This window comes from Stegostoma tigrinum, chromosome 5 (genome assembly GCF_030684315.1).
Source record: "Stegostoma tigrinum isolate sSteTig4 chromosome 5, sSteTig4.hap1, whole genome shotgun sequence".
Lineage (NCBI taxonomy): Eukaryota > Metazoa > Chordata > Chondrichthyes > Orectolobiformes > Stegostomatidae > Stegostoma > Stegostoma tigrinum.
The window spans coordinates 125,172,017-125,197,546 of NC_081358.1; the positions used below are offsets into that span (position 1 = coordinate 125,172,017).

Genomic DNA, 25,530 nt, shown 5'->3' on the forward strand with positions numbered 1-25,530 from the left:
CAATCATTGTTGCCTCATCCTCTCCATAATATGTATCTTCTTCCTTGGGATGAATTTCTGCTGCGCCTGCAGAAGTACCCCCAGGAATACCTGCCATTGCTGCTCTGTGTTCCCTATTAGGCTCCCATTCCAATCAACTCTGGTCAGCTCCTCCCTCATGTCTTTTTAGTTACCTTTACTCAATTGTAATACCACTACATTGGATTTCAGCATCTCTTTCTCAAACTGCAGGATGAATTCTATCATGTGTTCACTGCCCCTTTGGAGTTCCTTCAACTTCAGCTACATAATCAAGACTGCCTCATTACACATCACCAAATCTACAACTGCCGACTTCCCTGTGGGATCTGCCACAAACCACTCCAAAGGGAAAAAAAACGATAGTGACATTGCTGGGATTTAATCTCAAAACACAAAGTCATACTCTTCGAAGATTGTTCCTTTTCGTAATGGAAGCAACACATCATGAACAAAAGCTGCGTAATAAGACTTGCAGAAATTAAGATAATGGCCTTTGACAAGGTTCTGCATTGGAGACTAATTAGTAAAGTTAGGTCACATGGGATTCAGGGTAAGCTTACCAACTGGATAGATAATTGGCTTAATGGCAGGAAGCAGAGTAATGGTGGAGGGCTGCTTTTTGAACTGGAGGCCTGTGACCAGCAGTGTTACAGAGGGATCAGTTCTGGGTCCTCTTTTTCGTTGTCATTTATATAAATGACTTTGACGGGAACATAGCCACCATGGTTAGTAGATTTGCAGATGACACCAAAATTGGTGGCACTGTGGACCATGAAGCTTTCCAAGATTACGAAGGAATCTTGATTAAATGGGTCAATGGGTCAAAAATTGGCTGATGGAGTTCAACTGAGATACAAGCAAGGTATTGTATTTTGGTACAATAAACAAGGGTTGGGCTTATACAATTAATGGTCAGGCACTGGGTAGTGTTGGAGAACAGAGGGAACTAGGGGTATAGTACATAATTCTTTAAAGTTTGCGTCACATATAGATAGAATGGCTAAAAAGGCATTTGGCACGCTTGCTTTCATTGCTCAGTCCTTTGAGTATAGGAGTTGGGACGTCATGTTGGAGGCTGTATAGGACATTGGTGAGGCCTCTTCTGGAATATTGTGTCCAGTTCTGGTCGCCCTGCTATAGGAAGGATATTAATAAGCTCGAGAGGGGGGTTCAGAAGAAATTTAACAGGATATTGCTGGATATGGAAGGTTTGAGTTATAAAGAAAGGCTGGATAGACTGGGACTTTTTTTTCCACTGAGGCTTACAAGGTTGAGATGTGACCTGACAGAAGTCTGTAAAAGAATGAGGGGCATATAGAGAGTTGATGGCAGCTGTCTTTTCCCTAAGTTAGGAATTTCAGGACAAGGGGGCACATTTTTGATTGTGAATGGAGAGAGATTAAAAAAGACATTCAAGGCAACTTTTTTCTTTTCTTTTAAATACAGAGTGGTTCGCATGTGGAATGAACTTCCTGAGAAAGTGTTGGATGCAGGTACCATTAGAATATTTAAAAGACATTTGGAAAGATACAGGAAAGGTTGGGAAAACATGGGCTAGGAGCTGGCAGGCAGGACTTCTACAGTTTGGGATTATGTTCAGCCTGAAGGGACCGAAGTGGACCTGAAGTTGGACCGAAGGGTCTGTTTCTGTACGACATGGCTCTTATAATGTGACTCTGTAACATGGTTTCAGAATGTTCTTGGTACTGATGGATTAGCGTCCTTTGGAAGGTTATGATCAACTCAAAATAACAGAACATAGAACATTACAGTGGAGTACAGGCCCTTCGGCCCTCGATGTTGCACTGACCTGTGAAACCAATCTGGAGACCATCTAACCTACCCTATTCCATTATCATCCATATGTTTATCCAATGACCATTTAAATGCCCTTGAAGTTGGCGAGTCTACTAATGTTGCAGGCAGGGCATTCCACACCCTTACTACTTTGAGTAAAGAACCTACCTCTGACATCTGACCTATATCTATCACCCCTCAATTTAAAGATATGTCCCCTCGTGCGAGCCATCATCATGCAAGGAAAAGGGCTCGCTGTCCACCCTATCTAATCCTCTCATCAACTTGTATGTCTCTACTAAGTTGCCTGTTAGTCTTCTTTTTTCTAATAAAAACAGCCTCGAGTTGCTCAGCATTTCTTCACAAGACCTCCATCCAGACCAGGCAACATCCTGGTAAATCTCCTCTGCACCCTTTCCAATGCTTCCACATCCTTCCTATAGTGCAACGACCAGAACTGTACACAATACTCCAAATGCGGCCGCAGAGTTTTGTACAGCTGCAACATGACCTCATGGCTCTGAAACTCAATCCCTCTACCAATAAAATCCAACACACCATACGCCTTCTTAACAACCCCGTCAACCTGGGTGGCAACTTTTAAGGATCTATGCACATGGACACCGAGATCTCTCTGCTCATTCACACGACCAAGAATCTTACCATTGGTCCAGTACTCTGTATTCCTGTTACTCCTTCCAAAGTGAATCACCTAACACTTTTCTGCATTCAACTCCATTTGCCACCTCTCAGCCCAACTCTGCAGCTTATCTATATCCCTCTGCAACCTGCAACATCCTTCCGCACTATCTACAACTCCAGTGACTTTAGTGTCATCTGCAAATTTACTAACCCATCCTTCTACACCCTCATTCAGGTCACTTTTATAAATGACAAACAGCAGTAGCTCCAAAACAGATCCTTGCGGTACACCACAAGTAACTGAACTCCAGGATGAACACTCCCCATCCACCACCACCCTCTGTCTTCTTACAGCTAGCCAATTTCTGATCCAAACCGCTAAATCACTCTCAATCCCACAATTCCGTATTTTATGCAATAGCCTACCATGGGGAACCTTATCAAACATGTTACTGAAATCCATATACACCATATCAACTGCTTTATCCTGATCCACTTGTTGGTCACCTTCTCAAAGAGCTCAATAAGGTTTGAGATGCACGACCTACCCTTCACAAAACTCTGTTCACTATCCCTAATCAAATTATTCCTTTCTAGATGATTATAAATCCTATCTCTTATATTCCTCTCAACACGTTACCCACAACTGAAGTTAGGCTCACTGGTCGATAATTATCAGGGTTGCCTCTACTACCCTTCTTGAACAAGGAGACAGCATTTGCTATCCTCCAGTCTTCTGGCACGATTCCTGTAAACAACGACAACAAAGATCAAAGCCAAAGGCTCTACAATCTCCTCCCTGGCTTCCCAGGGAATCCTAGGATACCTCCCATCCGGCCCAGGGCACTTATCTATTTTCACACTTTCCAGAATTACTAACACCACCTCCTTATTAACCTCAATCCCATCTAGCCTAATAGCCTGTATCTCAGTATTCTCCTCGACAACACTGCCTTTTTCCTGCGTGAATACTGACCAAAAATATTCATTTAGCACCTTTCCTATCTCTTCAGACTCCAGGCACAACTTCCCGCTACTGTCCTTAACTGACTCTAATCTTACTAGTCATTCTTTTGTTCCTGACATACCTATAGAAAGCTTTAGGGGTTTCCTTGATCCTACCTGCCAAAGACTTCTCATGTCCCCTCCTGGATCTTCTTAGCTCTCTCTTTAGATCCTTCCTGGCTAACTTGTAATTCTCAAGCACCCCAACTGAGCCTTCACTCCTCATCTTTACATAAGCCTCCCTCTTCCTCTTGACAAGAGTTTCAACCTCTTTAGTAAACCACGGTTCCCTCGCTCAACCACGTCCTCTCTGCCTGACAGGTACATACTGATCAAGGACACACAGTAGCTGTTCCTTGAACAAGCTCCACATTTCAATTGTGCCCAGCCCCAGCAATTTCCTTCCCTATTCCGTGCATCTTAAATCTTGCCTAATTGCCTCATAATTGCTTTTCCCCCAGCAATAACTCTTGCCCTGTGGTATACACCTATCCCTCTCCATCGCTAAAGTAAATGTAATCGTAGCCAAATTATGGTCACTATCACCAAAGTGCACACCTACCTCCAAATCTAACACCTGGCCTGGTTCATTACCCAGTACCAAATCCGACGTGGCCTAGCCTCTGGTTGGCCTATCTACTTACTGTGTCAGGAAACCCTCCTGCACACATTGGACAGAAACTGGCCCATCTAAAGTACTCGAACTATAGCTTTTCCAGTCAATATTTGCAAAGTTAAAGCCCCCATAACAACTACCCTGTTACTTTCGCTCCTATCCAAAATCTTTGAAATCCTTTCCTCTACATCTCTGGAACTTTTCAGAGGCCTATAGAAAACTCCCAACAGGGTGACCTCTCCTTTCCTGTTTCTAACTTCAGCCCGTACTACCTCAGTAGACGAGTCCTCAACAAACGTCCTTTCTGCCACCATAATACTGTCCTTGACTAACAGTGCCACACCTCCCCCTCTTTTACCATCTTCCCAGTTTAGACAACCTCTCCCAAAGTCTTCAGCAGACAGCTTTTCCCAATGCAGGCAGCCACATGACCATGCGTGCATCTTAGAGGGACAATGAACATGGTGGGCAAACTTGTCTCCCTGCACAGTTAGATGTACAGCAAGGCAGAAAACCAGCCAGCATCCCACATATCGAGCAGCCCCAGGTTATCAAGTGGGAGCTATCCTTACCTTTGCTAATCTTAGCAGTGTTTCTCTTTCATCTTCATCTTTCCGCTGTTTCTCCAGTCGATCCAACTGCTCGAAAAACTTCAGTTGTGACCGGGTATCATTCATTAGGCTGTATCGGTCATCATCCTACACGAGTACAGAGGAAAAAAAACAAAGAAAACCTGTGAAATGTTGCTCTCTTCACTTATAGCCTGTTTCTTAATTTTACCATACATTTTTAATATTCAATTGGAGGGGTGACTTATTGACCATTTCAAAATACCCCCAAGGGCACACTGCTGTTGGACAGAAGTCAGAGGACGACAAATCAGGCACGGACAGACTTCATTTTCAAAGAGATGTCAAAGAGGTTTTTTTTCCTCCTGTGTCAATGAGGTATTTGTTATGACCACCATTACTGATGAGCTTTTTATTCCAGGTACATTTAATTATTTAAATTTTAATTTCCCTTGCTGCTGTGGTGGGATTTGAACTCACAAATCGAGTTCATTAGTCCAGACTTCTTAATGACTGATGTTTTCTTATAATTAACTGTAAAGCAAGAAATTTAACCTCTACTTGTTGTCTTCCAATCCATTAATGCCTCTGAAAAATAGACAAAATTGCTGCAATACTTAATGGAGATTCAACACATTTGATCAAAATCCACCTGCATCATTTTGGGACGTAATGTCTATTGCAAACTCCAATTTTCAATCCTGGTTTCACAACAAAGTGTCAGTGACTTCAACTTGAAGTATGAGTTGCCCACACAAGGAAGGTATGCAAAATTCAAAGTTGCAACAGGGCTGACAAAAAAACAACAATATTGGCACAACATCATGGGAGATGCCAATGAGATCAACTGTTTAAAATTAAATAATTAAAAATGGCAGCTAATATGGATTGTTGGAAAAACCCATGGGATTAGTCATGTCTTCTGGCCGAAGGAGATCAGCGACCCTTACTCAGTCTGGCTGACACGTTACTGTAGACTGACATTAAATGTGGTTGACTCAACAGTTCTCTCAAACGGCTGAGCAATCCACTCAGTTCAAGGACAACTTTTGTTTTGAAAAGTTTATTCATGGTTATGTGGGCAATGTCTAGGTGTCTTTGAAAAGATGGTGGTGAGCTGCCACCTTGAATCACTGCAGTCTATGTACTGTGGGCAGATTCATAATGCAGTTAGAGGGCATCAGAACATAGAACACAACAGTACAGGCCCTTCAGGCCATGATGTTGTGCTGACCTATTATCCTACTACAAGATAAAACTACCCTGCATACTAGTACTTTGACCCAGCAACTCTAAAGGAACGGTGATATCTTTCCAAGTCGGGGTGGCAAGTGAACGCTGGCTATTGTTTTATTTCTGAAAAGTACAGATCAGGGAGCCAGCACAATCAGCGTCCACAGCTCTGCTCCCCTTTGACCTTTTCAAGTATGTACCCATACCTCTTCTAAAACTCATTAAATGTTTTCCTCCACGCACTCAGTCAGTAAATTGCTGATTATAACTCAGTGTTGAAAAATGTCACCACCCTCTGGCATTTTTGCCCATGAACTTCAATTTGTGCCTCCTACTTCTGGTTTTCAGTTGAAGTCAGAATTGGTTGTGTCTGGAAGATTTCCGGATATTCTTTACATCAGAAAACCCCCCAAGCAAATTGCATTAGTTACTCCCAAAGGCTGTAATTAGAATAGAAGAAATACAAATCTGTCCCAATGGTTGTAGGTAAATAGAATAGCTAGTGTAAAAAAAGCCAAGACCAGAAGACAAGACTTCCCAATTACTTTAATCATCTGTGGGAGATGTGATGATTTATCCAAATCCAGGAAAGGATGCTCACATACCTGATGCTGTGATTCTAAAATACAGCGACAGCCAGTGAGGATAAAGAGTAAAAGTGATGTTCACGAATATTATGTTCACTGGCAGGGGAGGGGGAACTGTGAGGGAAGGCAGTAAAAACAGATTCAACAGTGAGCCTCAAATAGAAATAGGATAAACATTAATAATTAAGAGGTTGCAGGGCATTGGGAAGGACAGAGGTTGTTGCAGCTAATTAGGCAGCTCCTTCAGAGCCTCAGCACAGGCACAAAGGGCTGAATGACACAGTAGTAATCTGGACAGTCAATTTTAAAGGAGGAAGGATTGGTGGGTGCAGAGTAGGGAAACAAAATCAGACAGCCTCCTCTTCTTGCATGATAGCTAACATGATTTGTTGTCGGTCAGCCTGCGTGACACTGGGAAAAGCCAGAACTGAGATGTACAGGATGTGCTCAGATTCAAGGATGGGCATTTGGCAATCTCTGCTCAAATATGCTTCAACTTGAATCTCAGCCTTCAGTCAAGGTAAGTTGCAGCTAATTAGGCAGCTCCTTCAGAGCCTCAGCACAGGCACAAAGGGCTGGATGACACAGTATAAGGTAAAAAATGCCTGTACAAAATCAGCATGGAATAAAAAAACATGTGCAACTTCTGTACATCTCACGTGGGAGAAAAGATTGATCATTGGTCAAACTAATTCAGGCTGATGCTCACCTTCCACATAAGCAGACAGTCTTCCATCTCACTGAGGCAATTTCTTCCCATATAATTTCAATCATTGTTGCACGTCATCCCTCAAACAATCAAACAGAAAACGAACCGTCAACTTGTGAACAAAAACAGAAACCGCTGGAAAAACTCAGCCGGTCTGGCAGCATCTGTGGAGGAATGGAAAGCTCAAATTCTGCAGGTTCATTTGACCAGAAATGTTAACTCTAGCTTCTCTCCGCAGATGCTACCAGACCTGCTGAGTTTTTCCAGCAATTCCTGTTTCTGATTTCTAGCATCTGCAGTTTTTGGTGTTTGTATCAACTCAAATTTCTCTACTGTTCCAAATATTCGCATTTAATATTCTGCCTATGTCCCTTTGTCTCAATTCCACTGCCCAAGTACTTCAGACTATTTTTGAATGATCCATCCTTTCATGACTTCAATCAAGAGTGAAAGAAAAACATCCCACTTAGCTGCGCTGACTTTTCTTTCTGCCACAGGTTAATTACATTCACTTCTTGTGAGGAGAGCAAAGACCATGAGATTTACAGAACTTGTGCTTCCCACTATGACAGGAACCCCCAAATTCCACCATAAATACAAACCAAATCATGACATCTCTAAATCAGATGAAGTAGTGCAGGAATATCACTCATCAAATGGTGGATCTCACAACCGAAAACTCAAAATTACACAACTTTACTATCTAGAAAAGGCCACTTTGCCCATCAGTTATAACCCATACTTAGGTTGCACACAAGCTTCCTCCCAACCTGCACCAGCATTCTTCCATTCTTGTTACATTCACATTTCCCTCTAATATACTCATGTTGGTCTTCTTGATCACTGTACATGGCAGCGAATTTGACATTCTCGCAGGTCTCTGGACCAATGTGTTACTCCTCTAATTTTTGTTGGATTTATCAGCGACCGTCATCTCGTCATGGCCACTAGTTTTAGAATATCCTAAGTGGAAATGTATGTCCCCCATGCCTATTAAACCTCTCCTTTATTTTGACAACAAATTAGTCAAGCTATTGTAATGTAACAAGAGATCAGATTTATTTATTTTCTCCAGCCAAGCTCAGTCAACACAGCAGCACATCAAATATACATTATCAAGTTCTGGTAGCAGATGTGATAGAATTCACAAGATGCTCAAAGGCAATTAACATAAATAACCCTCCTTTGGAAATTACTTAATTTTACTAATCTTTCTCTTTATAAAAATTATTTCAGCAGGATGTCGGCCCGAAACACATAATTGTCTGTGTGGTTTCGGAGCTGAATGGAAAAGCGCATTATTCTGGATTTGGGAATTGCAGTCTGTGGTTGAAGATGATATGTAATGTTCAGTCAGCTGCACATTAATTAAAAATAAACTTCAGTGAAGAAGTTTGAAGCCACACAGATATAGTTTTCAAAGACACAGGGAAAATTTTTGAAATAACTGACAAAAAGCATCTTAGCCAGAGAAATTCAATTTAAGACTGCATTAAAAGCAGCAGGCTTCCGTCAGCTCAATCACGTGTGGAAGGAAGCATGGGACACCCCAACCAATTCATAGTATAGCAACTTAAGTTCAGTATCTCTGGCCTCCAGCAAATTCACCATTTTCCCCTCGGCTGACAGGGACTGATATTTCTTCAGTTGCCTGTGTCGGAAGTTTCAAAAGACCCCCATTTCCTCTGGCAGCTCATTCCTTACACGCACCACCCTCTGCGTGAAGTTGCCGCCATTTAGGACATTTTTAAATCTTTTGCCTCTCCCCTTAAACCTATGCCCCTCTAGTTTTGGACTCCCCCACCCCAGGGAAAAAGACCTTGTCTATTTCCTTATCCATGCCCCTCATGATTTTATAAACCTCTAATTGGTCACCCCCCAACCTCTGATGCTCCAGGGAAAATAGCCCCAGCCTATTCAGCCTCTCCCTACAGCTCAAATCCCCCAACTTGGCAACATCCTTGTAAATCTTTTCTGAACCCTTTCAGGTTTCACAGCACCCTTCCTATAGCAGGGAGACCAGAACTGCACACAGTATTCCAAAAGCGACCGAACCAATGTCCTGTACAGCCGCAACGTGACCTTCCAACTCCTGTACTCAATGCACTGGCCAATAAAGGCAAGTATGCCAAAGACCTTCTTCACTATCTACCTGTGACTCCACTTTCAAAGAACTATGAACCTGCACTCCAAGGTTTCTTTGTTCAGCAACATCCCCCAGGACCTTACCAATAACGGTGCCTAATTCCTGCCCTGATTTCCCTTTCCAAAATACAGCACCTCATTTCTTAGAATTCACCTCTTCAAGCAAGCTTTGTCACCTTTACTGGCATTACCTTAAGTGGGTCAGTATCAAATTTTGTCAGATTTCCTGCTGTGAAACACCTTGGGGCATTTGATACATAAACATAAACTCAAAATATTGTTATGAATGCTTGGAGCCCTTTCAAAGCAGTATACAAAGCTAGGAGAGCATTTATAATTCCCTGCTCCAGAAGGTTGAGGATACACCTGTGAAACACAAGTTAGAAGGAACAGCCCTTCATTTTCAGTTTCGGCAGTTCAAGGCCATTTTATTCACAATATGGAATTCAACAACTTCAAACAACAAACTCCAATATCTAGCCCCATCTCAAATATTTCTTCCCAATTGTCAGCCCATGCCTGCATAATGTCCTGATCGTTCTACATTTGGACATGGACAACTTCGGGATCTGACAGCAAATCACTCTCTCAGTGCTGGCATTGGAGTGTCAATCTTGACTTCCTGTGAATTTCAAAAACACTATTGCTGATGGTTAAACAGGTGGTCTCTATAGATTTCATTTAAACTGCCCAGCTTTTGTATTCTGCACATCAAGTTGTAAAAGTTGAGGAACCCACAATCAATTACTGGTGGTTTTCCTAAGTGCACTGGTTATCATCAAAAGAAATGGTAAGCAAAGTGACTTACCTTGTATGTCATCATCCGGTGCTGTGCAATTACCGTGAGCTTTTCCACTAGCTCCCGTAAATGCTCTTGCGTTGCATGAGATATGGTGCTCAAAACGTCAGAGCTCACCTCTGTCACACCATGTGTTTTCCCTGCAGGAGCAGCAGCAATGCATCATTTATTACAAGATTCAAAAGTACATGCAACACTTCCCATCATGCCCAAAATACAACACCCACTCACAAATTCAACGCCTCCCATTCCTAATGAGAAGCAACTCTCACTTAGGCATCTTCCAACTGTGCAATCTCTACCAGAGGGCAGCAGAGAAATAGAAATATCACCACCCGCAAGTTCCCCTTCATGCCACAAGCCACCCTGACTTTGAACTATCTCCCTCACGGTCACTGAATCAAAACCTTGGAACCCACTTCCCAATATTACACTGGATGCAAACAAGATGGCAAAGAAAGAAAGACAGACAGATCTTATCTTCCAGAGTAGGCTTATTCATTCATGCAATCTTTCAGATCTCTGCCTCCTAGCAATTCCCCTCCGTGTTACAGCACTCTTTTCATACATACATGTACATTCATATGCTTGTAACCAAATCAACTCCAGGGAACTTAACTGAAGTTTGAACTTGTCTTGATAAAACTTAAATTTAAAACCAAGTAGGATCGGAGGCCATCAACACCCACTCCATTCACTCTGACTCTGGATTCTAACCGACATGGCATTAACACTAAAGTAATGGTATACCTACTTAAGGTTGCAGTGGTTCAAAATAACAGCTCTTCAAAGGCAATTTTTCTTTAATTCATTCACTTATCGGGTAGCCCAGCGGTTAGCAATGCCTCAGCGCCAGGGACTCTGGTTCGACTCCACCCTCAGGCAACTGTGTGCGGAGTTTGCACATTCTCCTTGTGTCTGTGTGGGCTTTCTCTCATAGTCCAAAGATGTGCAGGCTAAGTACTTTGGCTCCACTAAACTGCCCAGTGTTCAGGGATGTGTAGGTTATATGTGTTAGCCTTGGCAAATGCAGGGTTACAGGGCAAGGGTAGGGAGATTGGTCTGGGTGAAATACTATGCAGATGGTCAGTGTGGACTTGTTGGGCCGAAAAGCCTGTTTCTGCACTGCAGGGATTCTAACGGTTCATGGGACATGGGTGCTGCTGGCTGCATCACACGGCATTTTAGCATCAACTACATCACTGTGATTCCTGAGTCACATGTAGGCCAGGACAGGCAAGGATGGGATATTTTCTCCACCAAAGGGAATTGGTTAAGCGGTTATGACAACCAACACAGTCGTCATTAGGCTAACCTTCTATTTCAGAATTTTATTGAATTCAAATTTCACCATCTGCCATGCTGAGATTTACACCCCAGAACATTACCTTGTGGTTCTGGATTATAATCCACCAACATCACCACTATGCCACTCCCTGCCACAATTAGGAATGAGCATCAAATAAATCAACCAAACCAGCAATGTCTTCATCTTGTGAAAGAAAATGATTAACTGCTATGTAAATAGCAACTGTTTACGTATCTCAAGGTGCTTTACAGGAGCACAGCAACAAAATCCACTGATCACTAGAAAAATATGACAGGTGGCCAAAAGCTTGGTCCAAAAAGGTTTTAATGGAGTGTGTCTTAAAACCAGGAGAATGGTAGACAGACGGAGGATTGAGACAAAACTCCCGAGTTAAAGGCACAGCTTCCAAAATGGTGCAATTAAAATCTGAGATGCAGAAAAAGCAGTCCTCAATCAGAACCATAACATACTACATTCTGATTCAAATAGATCACAGGTCAAAATGACAGATGATGAGAGTTCTTATGCTCCACCTTCAAATAACTATTCATCTCACAACCAAAAGGCTGCTCGGAGCACTGGGAAATATACATATTTTATTTTGCCTCAAGCATTCCATTTTGAGGTCATTTGGAAGACAAGTACCGTATTAAACTGAGCACAAAATGAAAAGCATGCATTTGGGTTGAAATAGAGAAAGGAAATCAGAAACAAGTATTTATATGAAGTAATCTGTAGCCATTTTAAAACACAGGCAGAAATACACTCCTTGTTACTAACATGGAGATGACTTTTTTTAAAATAAAACAAAACAGTTAAAACAGCTCCTGAAATGGAAATGATCTAAAACAAGCTAATTTTGAAGTGTGGAATTTTAGTTTAATATAATAAATTGACAAGATGACAAAAATAGCCAAAATAAAAAGATACCACAATTGACAAGTTCGCTCTAGGCATCAAATCGCTGACCTAATGCTTAAAGTTATTTTTAGCCTTATTTACTGTTGTTGAAGCTGGTGTATTTACAGCAACAACTTGTGTTTATGTAATTTTCTTAAAGTCATCCATGGCCCTGCATAGAATGGTCATCAGCTAAAATTTGACACAATGCTACACAGGGAGATATTTGGGCAGGTGGTCAAAATACTCCAAGTTAGATTTGTCAGAAAATCTGAAGGATGTGGAAAGGTGGAGCAGTTTAGGGAGGGAATTCAGGAGCTTAGGGTCCTGGTAGCTGAAGGCACAATCACCAATGAGTAATGAAAGACAGAATGCACAGAAAGCAGGTATTGGCAGAGTGCAGAGAACTTGAAGGGCAGCAGTTTAGAGAAACAGGGAGACAAAGGAGCTGCAGAGGAGGATGGGAACTTTTCTTATGAGCTTGTAGTCTGGCAAATCTGCATGTGTCTCAGTTAACATTGGGTACTTGCTGAATGGTACTTACTGCAAATTAAGATGAGGAGACAAGTTCAAGCTACAAAATGCTGCTGAAATGAAGGACCTGGGTGTCCTTCAGTTAATAGGCAGAAAAAGGTTAGGCAGGCAATTGGAATGTTCACTTTACAGCAAGAGTAGTGAAGTATCAAAGTAATGAATACTTGCCACAAACTAAATTGGTGACACTGCACTTGAAGCATTGAATACAGTTTAATGGCTCCTTAATCAAGAATAGACAGTTATGTTGGAAGCAATTCAGGAGATTATTTATAAGATCGATTGCTGAAAAAAGAATTGTCTTGTATGGAAGATTGATCAGGCAGCGCTTATACCCACTGATGTTCAGAAAATAAAAAAAGAGTTGATGTTACTAAGGGGTGTGAGCAGGTAGATATTCAGCAGATGATTCCCCAAGTGAGGAAGTCTAAAACTTGGGGTTACACTTTTCAAAGTAAGGGTGACCCATTTAACACAGCTGAGGGAAAAGTGTGCCTACCTTCCCACCCATCTCCTGTTCACTAAACCAGATACTGAAGGAACTGAAATATATTTCCAAGTCAAGGTGGTGAGTGCCTTGGAAGTATCTGGTTTAGTGACCAGTGATGAGATTTTCTCTTTTTGATAATGGTCATTACCTCGCATTCTGTGGTGCAAATGTTACGTGCCGCTTTTTAGCCCAAGCCTAGATATTATCCAGATAATGTTGCATTTGCACACGGACTGCTTCAGAATGAGTCATTGCGAATGCTGTTGAACATGGTTGCACAGTGGGTTGAGCACTTTTAGGACAGTGGTGAGAATTTTGTTTAAAAATATTAGATAGTTGCACTACTTCATAAGTTGAAATCAGAAAGCGGTGGAGATGGCATCATCGAGAACTTTAAAGCACAGGTAGATTGATTCCCTAGTGAGAGTCTGTCCTGGAAGAGGGCTATACTTTTACCAGCAACAGCTGGTAATACCTACATCCCCAAGCTAGTTCCAGTGATTCAAGCACCATGTTTCATGATCATCTATTCCATTTCTTATACTCCAGTGTGGGTGGAAATTTTGACTTCAAAATACAAACATATCTGCTACTATTTTAACAAATGACAGAGCCAGCTCAAAAGGCTGATTGACCTACTTTTGCTCCTCATTTCATATCCTTAACACAAGTACATTAATCAAGATCAGACAGTACAGTAATCCAGAATTGACTGAAACCCGAAACTAGAGGGTGAATGGCCATCTCCACCTGTGCTCTCACCAGCAGTTGAAGCTTTATTGAGCACTTAGCTGTTTCCAAGAGTCTCCAGAGTGACTTGAATTTCTTGACAAAAGCAAAAATTGACTGCAATTTTTTTCTGTTGATAAATGACTGAGATGAGTGCGCGCTGGCTAAGAGGAATAAAGGGTCATGAAATATTGTGCTTGAACCACTGGAACTAGCTCGGGGATGTAGGCTGTTTCTGGTAAAAGTATAGCCATGTTCCAGAATGGACTTTATTTATACATTTAGGCAAAGATGTGTTAAACATGCAACAAACAACATCTCCGAATACTTGGGCAGATTGTGGTGTAGCTGTTCTATCACTGAACTAGTAATCCACAGGCCCAAGTTTTCTAGCAGATTGGGTTCAAATCACACCACAAATAATAAGTATGGACATGAAAACAAAACTCATTCATGGGACGTGGGAGTCACTGGCTGGGTGAGCATTTATTGCCAGTCCCTAGTTGCCCCTTGAGAAGGTGGTGGTGGGCTGCCGCCTTGAACTGCTGCAGTCCACATGCTGTAGGTTGACCCACAATGTGCCTAGGGAACTCCAGATTATCAAGTGCCATTCTACATCTGCTAATGAACTAGTACTCCATACCGAACAACATTTGGAGAATGCACTGGAGGTGGCAAGGATGCAAAATGCACTCCAGGTGGGGGATCTCACTGTCTACCGCCAAGAGTGGCTCGGCAGCAGTACTACTGATTGAATTGGTCAAGTGCTACATGACATGGCTGCTAAACTGGACCTGTAGCAGGTAGTGAGGGAACCAGCAACATACATCTCTCCATTACAGTATCAGTGACAGTGACCACAGCACAATTATTGTAGAGAAAAAGTCCAGTCTTCACACTGAGAAAACCCTCCATTGTGTCGTATGGCACTATCACCTTGCTAGATGGGGTAGATTTTGAACAGATCTACTATCTCAAACCCGAGCATCCTTGAGGCACCGGGCACCATCAACAGCAACAGAACTGTACTCTAGTACAATCTGCAACCTCATTGTCTAGCTTATCCCCACAGAGGCACTGCCATCCAACCAGGAGATCAACATTGGTTCAATGGAGTGCAGGAGGGCATGCTAGGAGCAGCACCACGTATACGTGACACTTCATTTTTCATGTGGTGAAGCCACCAAGATCATTTGTGTTCCTAACAGCACAAGCAGCAAATGATAGATAGAGCTAAGTGAACACATATCCAACAAATCAGATCCAGGCTCTGCAGTCCTGTCACATCCAGTTGTGAATGAAGGTAGACAATTAACAAGTCACTGAAGGATGATAGCAATTCATCTGTCAGGCCTACATACCATGGAACCAGGACACTTAACTACGCCGATTGACTTGCATGCCACTCAGGTCTAGAACAGCTAAGCATGGTCAAGGCTTTTGAGAAGATTTGTAGCTCAGGTTGTTGATGCAGTTGACTTCTTGCCGAGCTAGTAAGTTTGTTTGTAGGCGTTTCAACGCCATGCTAGATAACACCATAAGGGTGCCTCCAGCAAAGCACTGGTCCTCTAGAACATAGAATAGAGAACAGTACAGCACAGTACAGGCCCTTCGGCCCAAGATGTTGTGCCGACCTTTTACCCTAATCCTAAGGTCCATCTAACCTCCACCGCTACCATATACTATCATCCGTAAGCCTCTAATAGCTGCTTAAATGCCCCTAAATGAGGCCGACTCAATTACCCTCTCTGGCAATGCTTTCCACGCCCCAACCACTTAGAGTAAAGAACTACCTCTGACATCTCCCCTATATCTACCTCCACTCACTTTAAATCTATGCCCCCTCGTAAAGTCTCTGGCTGCCCACTCTATCTATACCTCTGATCAATTTGTACACCTCTATCAAGTCACCTCTCATCCTTCGTCGTTCTAAAGAGAAAAGCCCCAGCTCTCTCAACCTGTCCTCGTAAGACCTTCCCTGCATTCCAGGCAAACATCCTGGTAAATCTCCTCTGCACCTTTTCCAACACTTCCACATCTTTCCTGTAATTCGGTGACCAGAACTGGACACAATGCTCCAGGAGGTGGCTGAACCAGGCTTTTGTATAGCTGGACCATAAACTTCACAGCTGTTGAACTCAATCCCTCCATTCATAAAAGCTAACACACAATACGCCTTCTTAACAACTCTGTCTAACTGGGTGGCAGCTTGCAGGGAACTGTGGATATGAACCCCAAGATCGCTCTGCTCCTCCACACTGCCAAGAATCTTTCCGTTAACCCTGTATGCTGCTTTCAATTTTGTCCTTCCAAAATGAATCACCTCACACTTTTCAGGGTTGAACTACATCTGCCACTTCTCAGCCCAGCACTGCATCTTATCAATGTCCCTGTGTAACCTACGACAGCCCTCCGCATTGTCTACAACACGACACACCTCCGTATTGTCTGCGAGCTTACTAATCCATCCTTCCACTTTTTCATTCAAATCATTTACAAAAATCACAAATAGAAGAGGACACAGAACAGATCCTTGTGGTACACCACTCGTAACTGAGCACCATGTTGAATATTTTCCGTCCACTACCACCCTTTGTCTTCTCAAGAGTCAGCCAATTCTGAATCCAATCTGCCACATTTCCCCCTATCCCATGCCTCCTCACGTTCTGTATGAGCCTACCGTAGGGAACCTTATCAAAGGCCTTATTTAAATCCATGTATACCGCATCCACTGCTCTGTCTTCATCCATGTGTTTGCTCACCTCTTCAAAGAATTAAATAAGGTTTGTGAGGCATGATCTACCCCTCACAAATCCATGCTGACTCTCACGAATCAAACTGTGCCCTTCCAAGTGATCAAAAATCCTGTCTTCGAGCCCTTTCCAATAATGTGCCCACCACTGATGTAAGACTAAGTGGCCTGTAATTTCTGGAATTATTCTTGTTCCATTTTTTGAACAAGGGAATGAGGCTTGCCTCAAGTTCTGCCTGTTATTTGTGTGTCTCGGTTTGCCGGGGTGGGTGGCATCACTTCCATTAAAACATTACATAGGGCAAACTAGGAGGAAACTAGCCATCAGAATTCATGAACACTAACTATCTATCAAGTGATAGCTGGTGAAATCTCCTTATTTCAATACACATGGGCAAAGAGGGGCAACAATTTGACTGGGGATATGTAGCCACCCTAGGACAGGCCAAAGACATGCATGAGAGTTCCTGGAGGTCTGGCACTCAAGCCGGAACTCTTAATACGTACAGCTAGACCCATATATCAACCCCCAAGACATAAATCTGTAAGTGATGCCACCCTCCCCAGAAAACTGAGACACAAATAACAAGCGGGACAGAGGCACATTGATCATGTTACAGGGATGGTGATGAAATGTCTGCAAACAAATTTACCAGCTTAGCTAGCAAGTAACAACCGCAGGTTGGAGAGTCAGTGACACCCGCAACCCATGGAAGAATAAAAAGCTCAAGGTACTTTAAACAGATGGGAAAGCTACAGGTGGAGAGGGGAAAATAGAAGGACACACATATGATCTGAGATAGGAGGTGGACTTAGATAGACTATGAACTCTACAAAATATTACAGGTAATAATTTGAGGTGATTTTAAGAGAGTGGAAATACTTGGCAGGTCTGGTAGCACATGTGGGGAGAGAAACAGTGAATGCTTCTGATGGGGGGAGCACTCCCTGACAACCGACTGATTCAACAGGGTGAATGTCCTGTTTCCGTGTGCAGAACAATTGGCAACCACAGGAAGGAAAACCAATAACAAACAAAATATGAGAAAGGTAAGACAGCACATTTACAACAAAATCATTGCAATGGTAGATAAATGCTGATGGATTTCCCAGGGTGTTACTCATAAATTATACAAGGGTAGGAATGCTATGCTGTGTGATGCATAATGCATTATCCTGTTGCTGAGAAACTTGAAAAGGTTCTAAGAGCAACCTTCAAGACTGCAAGTCCACCTAGTAGTTAAGTTAACGTTGTTGAGTTCACAGTTCAATTGAGCCAAAGTATTCACTTTAATTTTTTATGCACACACAAAGTTTGACCGGCATTGAGGTAGTGGCAGATAGTCAGACTCTGGCATATCCTGTTCCATGGAGAAAAGTACAGAGGGATGTAGGGATTTTAAAAAAAAAGGATAGAAGCACACACTCTCTGATCTCTGTCAGTACAGTTTGACATTACAAATGCCAAATTACAAATGGCTTTTCTCTTTAGAACGACGAAGGATGAGAGGTGACTTGATAGAGGTGTACAAATTGATCAGAGGTATAGATAGAGTGGGCAGCCAGAGACTTTACGAGGGGGCATAGATTTAAAGTGAGTGGAGGTAGATATAGGGGAGATGTCAGAGGTAGTTCTTTACTCTAAGTGGTTGGGGCGTGGAAAGCATTGCCAGAGAGGGTAATTGAGGGTAATTACAAATGCCAAAAATTCACAGGAGAGAGATTGGCAGTGCAAGGTCAGCTAGGTGTGCAGACTAGTTGACCATAAAGGGCATCAAAAAGGTGCAATTACATAATGGAGCGATTACACTGTCAGCCAAGAGGCTTTCAATTGAGGGGCCAGGAGCAGAGCTTAGCTGAACCTGGTAAAAGGGACAAGAAAACAAACACCTCAATGGCAAAGATGCAAAGCAGGATAATTGGAGAAACAGAACACCCCAAGAAGAGGGAAGAGAACAGAATTCTAGGAAATACTTTGTTTAAAAAAATTGAGATATGAAAAAAGGTGAAATCTCATTCTTAGCATCCTTGGGTTTCATCTTTTCATAGACAGACCAAGTCTGCCCATTAGTGCAAAGTGCAGAAGCACACGCCATCTCTGACGTTACAGTGGATTGAGCCTTCTCAATTGTTCCCAGTGTAATTTCATTCTGCAAGACTTTCCTTGGCTCCAGTAATGATACATATGCATGGTCTGCTTTCTCACACTGATCTTCAACCAGGTAATCCAGAACAGAGCACTGTGCCAATCGGCAAGGCGCATGTGCTGAAAGGATGTTAACCCTCATGGATGAGTCTGGAACTAACAGCCATAGCTCAAAAACAAGGGATGTCTTATTTAAGATGGAGGCGAGAACAAATTTCACCTGAGGAGCATTCATGTTTGGAATTTTCTTCACCAGGGTGCAGGGAAGGCTGGTCATTGAACAAATTAGAAGGCTGAGAAAGATAAATTTTTGCTCACAAGGTTATGGAAGACAGGCAGGAAAGTAGAGCTCAATCAAAGCAATGATCTTACTGAATAGCCGAATAGGCTCAAAAGAACCAAATTATCTACTCCTCCTTCATTAATTCTTATCAATGTCTCCAGTGGGATACCTCTTTCCCCACAACACCAAGTACCTGGGGAATGGTCAGCAAGTACGAGGACCTTCACAGCAAAAAAAAACAGCCATTTGGGGCAACTGGTCAATGGACAACATGAGGCTCCTCTCAGCACAGAGACATCTCCATTTATTCTCAGCATTCCAACGCGCTGAAGATTGGTAAGTGACCACGAAGAGAAGTGACAAAATTCATTAAGTCCTATGAGCAGACAACACAGAAAAGCTCATCCTGATCATTCTTGTGACTAACAGTTTAGTGAAAACACTAAGTGCACTAACAGAAAGCAGCAACTTAAGCAAAAGAAGGGCTGTGAGTATGACAGGCTCACGTAACAATTTGCCGCAAGATGTGCAGGCAGGCAGGACAGACAAATGACTCAGACGGACACGGCTTCAGTGATAAGGAATTTGGAAAAAACCCGTTTATCCAGAGAATGCCAAAGGCCCTGGGAGTGGATGAGGTGGATAGTGTAGGTAAGTAGACTAGCAAAAAAAGACAGACACAAGCAGAAGCTGGGGGAAAGACAAAGGAGGTTATTGTTGATAATGAGGTGCAATAGGATGGGACCAATATCAGGATCATTCTGCATATCATGCACTGACAATTCAAAAGATAGAGTTTGGAGATTGTCCAAATTGGGACGCATCTTTACTCAAGATAAAAAAAGACAGCCACACCTTTAAAAAAAATCTTCATTCTGACTGTTCAAGCCTGAAGAGCTAAATAACAGTGAATTGAATTTTTTTTAAAAATTGTTTTTGTACAGATAGCTCATGGCATTGAGAAAGATGGGGAAAACTCAGTCATCAAGCAGTGTGTGAAAACACACACACACACCCCAGCAACAGGTACACACATTTTAGTCATGAGAAGCATCACTTCGGATCAAACAAGTGCCCTTTGGGGATCTCCACAAACTCAAGACCCCTCAAGCAGTGGAGGAATGGAATACAATTTACAATGAGAAAAAAAACACGAAATTTGTACACGTTATGCTGAAATAACCTTTTAAACTACTGTTTCAGGATATACAAGAAGCTGATGCCTACAGATGAAGAGAGTTTGCTCCTTCTGTCCAGAACACTGTTACACAGTTAAGCAATTACATGAAAAGCAGTGCGAAAATAAGAGAGGACCTAAAGAAACACCAACAGAATATAAGAGGGTGCTGGGGGAGGGAGGAAGAAAGAAACAACTCATTAAACCAGTACCTTGGGCGTTTGCTGTTTTTCCACAGAATCTACAAACTTGCTCAAGGCACAAGACAGATCAAGCTACAGCCAAAGAAAGCCGCCATGCATACCAGAACAAAATCAGACTTCCCTCTTCAGCTCCTTCTTTCTTGAAAACCAACAGCCTAACTTAAAAAAAACAGTAACAGTTTGCACATTTAGGACACATAATATACTTCCAAGCCAGCCTTACTTAGTTTTAATTGAAAGAGAAATCATGAAAGAAATTCAATTTAGAAAAAAATTGACTTTTGAAAAGCAAGGCCTCATTTTTACAATAGCCCTCTTTTCTCTGTGCAAGTAGGTGGGACACAAACCATTCCAATATCACACTTATAAACAAAAATTCAAAGTGAATTAACTATGTACTCAAAACTACCGCCTATAATACAAGGGCAATTTTAATCAATAAATTACCCGCACTGAAAATTTTACTCGAATCCAATTAGCCCCTGTTATAGGGGCCACTTTCTACAATGTATTCACTCTAGGCTTTAAATAGGGAAATGGAGGATTTTGCAGTCATACCCATAGGCTGAGTTTGGGATGAAGCTGAAATAAAGGCGATAATAACACCTGCTATCTATTATCAGGATTGTTAACTTAAGCTAAAGGCATCAAAGCTTCAGCATTTTCATATGCAGTAACTCAAAAACAATTGTATATTCCTCACCCGTTTAATCAACACTTTTTGAAAATGGGAAAACATATTGCAAACACTGGAAACAGAACAAAAAGCAACTTTCTGGGTTATTTTTGCATGGGATGACTGTGTCGCTGGCAAGGTCCCCCATCCCCAATTACCCTTCAACTGACTGATTCATAACTGTCCTCTGAAATGGTTTTAAAGATTCAATTAAATTGCTGTAGGTCTGGAGTAACATGTAGGTCAGACCAGGTGAGGGTACCAGATTTCCTTCCCTAAAAGGACATTAGTTACCCAAGTAGGCATTTAATGAGAAAATTGCTGCAAACATTCAGCATACCGAGCATGTAGTGGGAGAGGAAACAATTAACAGTTAAGCCAATGACCTTGTATCTGAACTAGATAGGGTTAGAAATGTAACAGATTATAAAAAAAAGTACATGGAGAAGCTTGGGGGACAAAACTAAATAGTATATTATTCTATGGGAAACAGAAGACAGTGACAAAATGTTTTACTGTGCAAGGCTGAAGTGAATGATAATGGGACAAGTAAAGAAACTTGGTTCTTTCTTTGCTCTCAAACATGAAAAGAATATTACTGAAACTTGTCAAAAAAGAGAAATGGGAGCCAGAGCTCCTTGTCTAAATTTGTAAGCTCAGTGCTGAGTCCAGGAGGCCGTAAAATATCAAATGGGGTGATGAGATGCTGTTCCTCAACTAAATAGTCAGCTGTACTGCAACACAAACAGCAAGGTAGAGAATTAAAACGGGCAGCTGGAAACTCAGGATCACACTTGCAGTCTCCAGCCATTGTTTGGCCTGTCCAGTGTACGTCCACTGTTTGTGGGCAGCAAATATATTGACTGCTGTATATTGATTTCAATATTGAAATCACTCTTCCACTTTGTAACGGGGTGTTTGAGGCCTTGGATGGTAGGAAGGGAGCAGGCACAAGGACAGGTCTTAGACTGCCTGCACTTTCATGGAGGGGTGCCTTGGGAAGGAGAGGATACAGTATTGGGGTAAATAACTCCATGATGGTTCTGAACAGAACACAGAGAGGGGAATAAGGCAGCAAATTGTTTGGACATAATCCACAAGCCCATCAAACTAAAACAGTAATTATGCTTCTCTCCATAAATGTTACAGACTCACTGAGCTTTTGCTTTTCATTTTGGAAAACAGGTATTTCATTTCATGAAGAACAAGCACAAAGAGGCACTGAATTAAATGAGAACAATGCTGGAACTGAAGCCATAGGAGAAGGCTATACAGCGCAGGGCCCTCTTCTCTCCAGGTAAAGAAAAAACAACAAAACAAGACTCAAGGCAGTGACACAGACAAGGCAAGGATTATGAAAATGTTTGATCAGCATCTATTTCAGCCTTAAATATATGGAACAACTCTGTCCCTCTCAGCTCTCCCTGGTAAGGAGTGCCAAAGACTGTCAACCTTCAGAGAAGAAATGCCTCACCTCAGTCTTAAATTGGGATCCTTTTATTCTGAGACTGTACTCTCTGGTCCTGGGCTCACCCATGCAGGGAAACATTCTCAGCATTTATCCTATCAAGCCCCTTAAAAATAAATGACATTTCAGGTTTCAATGAGATCACCTCTCATTCTTCTAATCTCACCTGCTTGGCTTTTGCTCATAAGCCAAAGCCTCCATCACAGGGATTATCCTGGTGAACTTTCTCTGCACAGTGTCCAGTAAAATATCTTCCCTAAAATAAAGGGATCAGACCTGCTCACATCATGTGGTCTCACCAGCACTATGTACAGCTGCAGTAAAACTTCCCTACCCTTATTTCAAAGGGGTTAGAGTCTAAGAGCCATTCCATTATCCATCCTGCTGCCCCTGTGTACTAGCCAGGGCAGAAATCAGCATAGCTCAGCAAGCACATGGGACTTAGCATAAAGTTTGGATTGAGTAGCTGGTTTTATACAGAAGCTCAGGCTTTCAAGAACTGCATGGCCAGATGCCAGCCAGGAGTATCACAGATGAGTCAAGACTAAAGGTGACCAAGGTATATCGCAGTCAGCCCCATCCCCTGTCTGTTGAAGCCAACTGTCTAAAGGGTAGCTGATTTGACATCAACTGTCTAAAGGGTAGCTGATTTGACATCAACTGCTCTTACCAGCCATACCTTTTGAAAATTTTGAGCTGTGGTTTTCCAATCCACTGGAACTCTCCCTTGAAAGGAATGAATGCTGGAATATTTTGACTAATGACTGCATGATTTCTGCCGCCACTTCCCTTGAAACACATGTACACAGGCATCAGACTCTGGAAAACTTGTCTGTCTTCAGTCCCATAAATACCTCTTCAAAAAGAGCATTCCTTTTATTAGCACCTTGTTTATCAGCTTTCTTTAGGATGTTTACAGTTTTGTCCACCATGAATACCGATGCAAAATATTGTTTTTAATAATCTGCCATTTCTTTGCTCCCTGATAATTAACCAATTGCATACTCCAAGGGGCCTCACACACACTTCAGCCAATCTCTTTTATATAGCCAAACTCTTGCTGTTTGTTTTCAGTATTCCTTGCCAATTGGCTATCAATCAATTTTCTCCCTCTATTAGCCTTTTAGTCATCCACTACTCATTCCAAAAAAAAAATTACTCAAACTGTAGTTTGTCACATTGTAGGCCTTTTGATTGGGTACTGACCGTAACCAGTGGTTCATCCTTCTCACTGATTTCTTTTTGACTGGAATAAATTTTGCTGAATGTTACAAAATATTTCTTAAATGCTTGCCACTGTTCGACTACTGACCTTCCCCATGGTCTATTTACCCAGCACATTTTAGATAACTATTCATATCTCTAATTGCCCTTGTTTAAATTGAGGGCACTATTTTGAGATCAGAGCTGCTCTCCTTCAAACTGAATTTAAAATTCAATCATGTCATGATCATTATTCCCAAGTGGATCCTTAACTATAAGATCTATTATTAATCCTACCTGACTTTACGTTATTAGATCTAAAATAATCTACTGCCAGAGAGGGGGTGCACTGAAATGAAATGAAGCAATCCCCTGATGTCTTTCATGTTGCCCTTGCCCATCTGATTTTTTCAGTCAATATGTAGATTAGTATCACCCATGACAATGGTTCTATCTTTCTGACATGGATCCAGTGTATTGTGCTGTGCTGGGACGTGGTTACCTACCTATTTCCAAAGCTTTTTTCTGCAGGGACGCAGAGGAGAGAAATGCTTCATCTTTACAGGACCGGATGATAGTGCCCACCAATTCGGAATTTGTTGCAAGAATGCGTGCACTCTCTTCGTTGACATTAACCCCAGCCATGGAGGCCACATCATTGATGTCATCCTCCTCCCTGCAGAATTGAAATAAACATTCATGTAGTAGAGAAAGGCAGCTATTCAAAGGAAGCAAACATTTCCAACAACCAACGGCCCCATGACAGAAGAAAAACAGCATTAAAGAGAACATACAGTACAGAAACGGGCCACTTGGCCCAATTAATTTGTGATGTTCAACACCACACTCTCAACTGACACTGCCACATCCAAGTCTTTCAACAACACTTCCTAATTCATTTCTCATGTCGACTCTTGCTTCTTTCATTTGCAACACTTACTTGTCTCAACCACTTTGCAGAAATGATATTCACATTCTAACCACTTTCAATAAAGACAAATCTTCTCATTGCCCGACTGAATTTATGACCATCTTGGATTTGCTTTTGTTTAATTCTTCAGCATAGGGAAACACTCTCTCATATCCACCCTTCAATTTATAAAGGTTTAAAAAGTCAATGATTTATACTTCTAGAATGAGAAGCTCCTTGAATCAATTAAATACTTTTTCAGATGCAGTCACTTAAAAGAACAAGTGTGGCAGCTACTTTGAAAAGAGCAAGCTCCCATAAACAGCAAATTGATAATGGCTAGATAATCTGTTTTAAGTCAATTGAAGGATGACTCTTAGAGTAAGGGCTTGTTTCCAAAGGAGAGCTGCTCTTCCTCAAAACCACTCAGAAGGCAAAAAGGGCCTTAGTTTAACACCCCATCCGAAAGATGATCGCGCCTCTAGTGCATGATCCGAGATTTTGTTTGTTTTCAAGATACTGCATTGAAATGCATAACTTTTCTGACTCACAAGTGTTACCCACTGAACCAAATCAGTACTTATTCTTGCAGGGAATGTGGGTATTGCCGCTGACCAGCATTCATTA

At 42.0% G+C, this 25,530-nt stretch overlaps 1 protein-coding gene across 3 annotated transcripts in view; it reads right to left on the reverse strand.

Moving 5' to 3' along the window:
• The window catches only part of LOC125452133 (transcription initiation factor TFIID subunit 4-like), a 122,696-nt gene that overhangs the window by 55,281 nt on the left and 41,885 nt on the right, over nt 1-25,530 (reverse strand). For 2 of the 3 annotated variants that reach the window (XR_007247474.2, XM_048530154.2), the window contains exons 10-12: nt 24,500-24,669; nt 10,133-10,263; nt 4,654-4,779 (exon numbers count right to left, since the gene is read on the reverse strand). Coding sequence is in view for 1 of the 3 variants with exons in the window: in XM_048530154.2 (XP_048386111.1) it covers nt 4,654-4,779; nt 10,133-10,263; nt 24,500-24,669 (427 nt within the window). In the remaining 2 variants the exon portion in view is untranslated. Of the gene's footprint in view, nt 1-4,653; nt 4,780-7,179; nt 7,260-10,132; nt 10,264-24,499; nt 24,670-25,530 lie in introns of those variants that run through there. The other variant, XR_007247475.2, reaches the window with a different exon arrangement.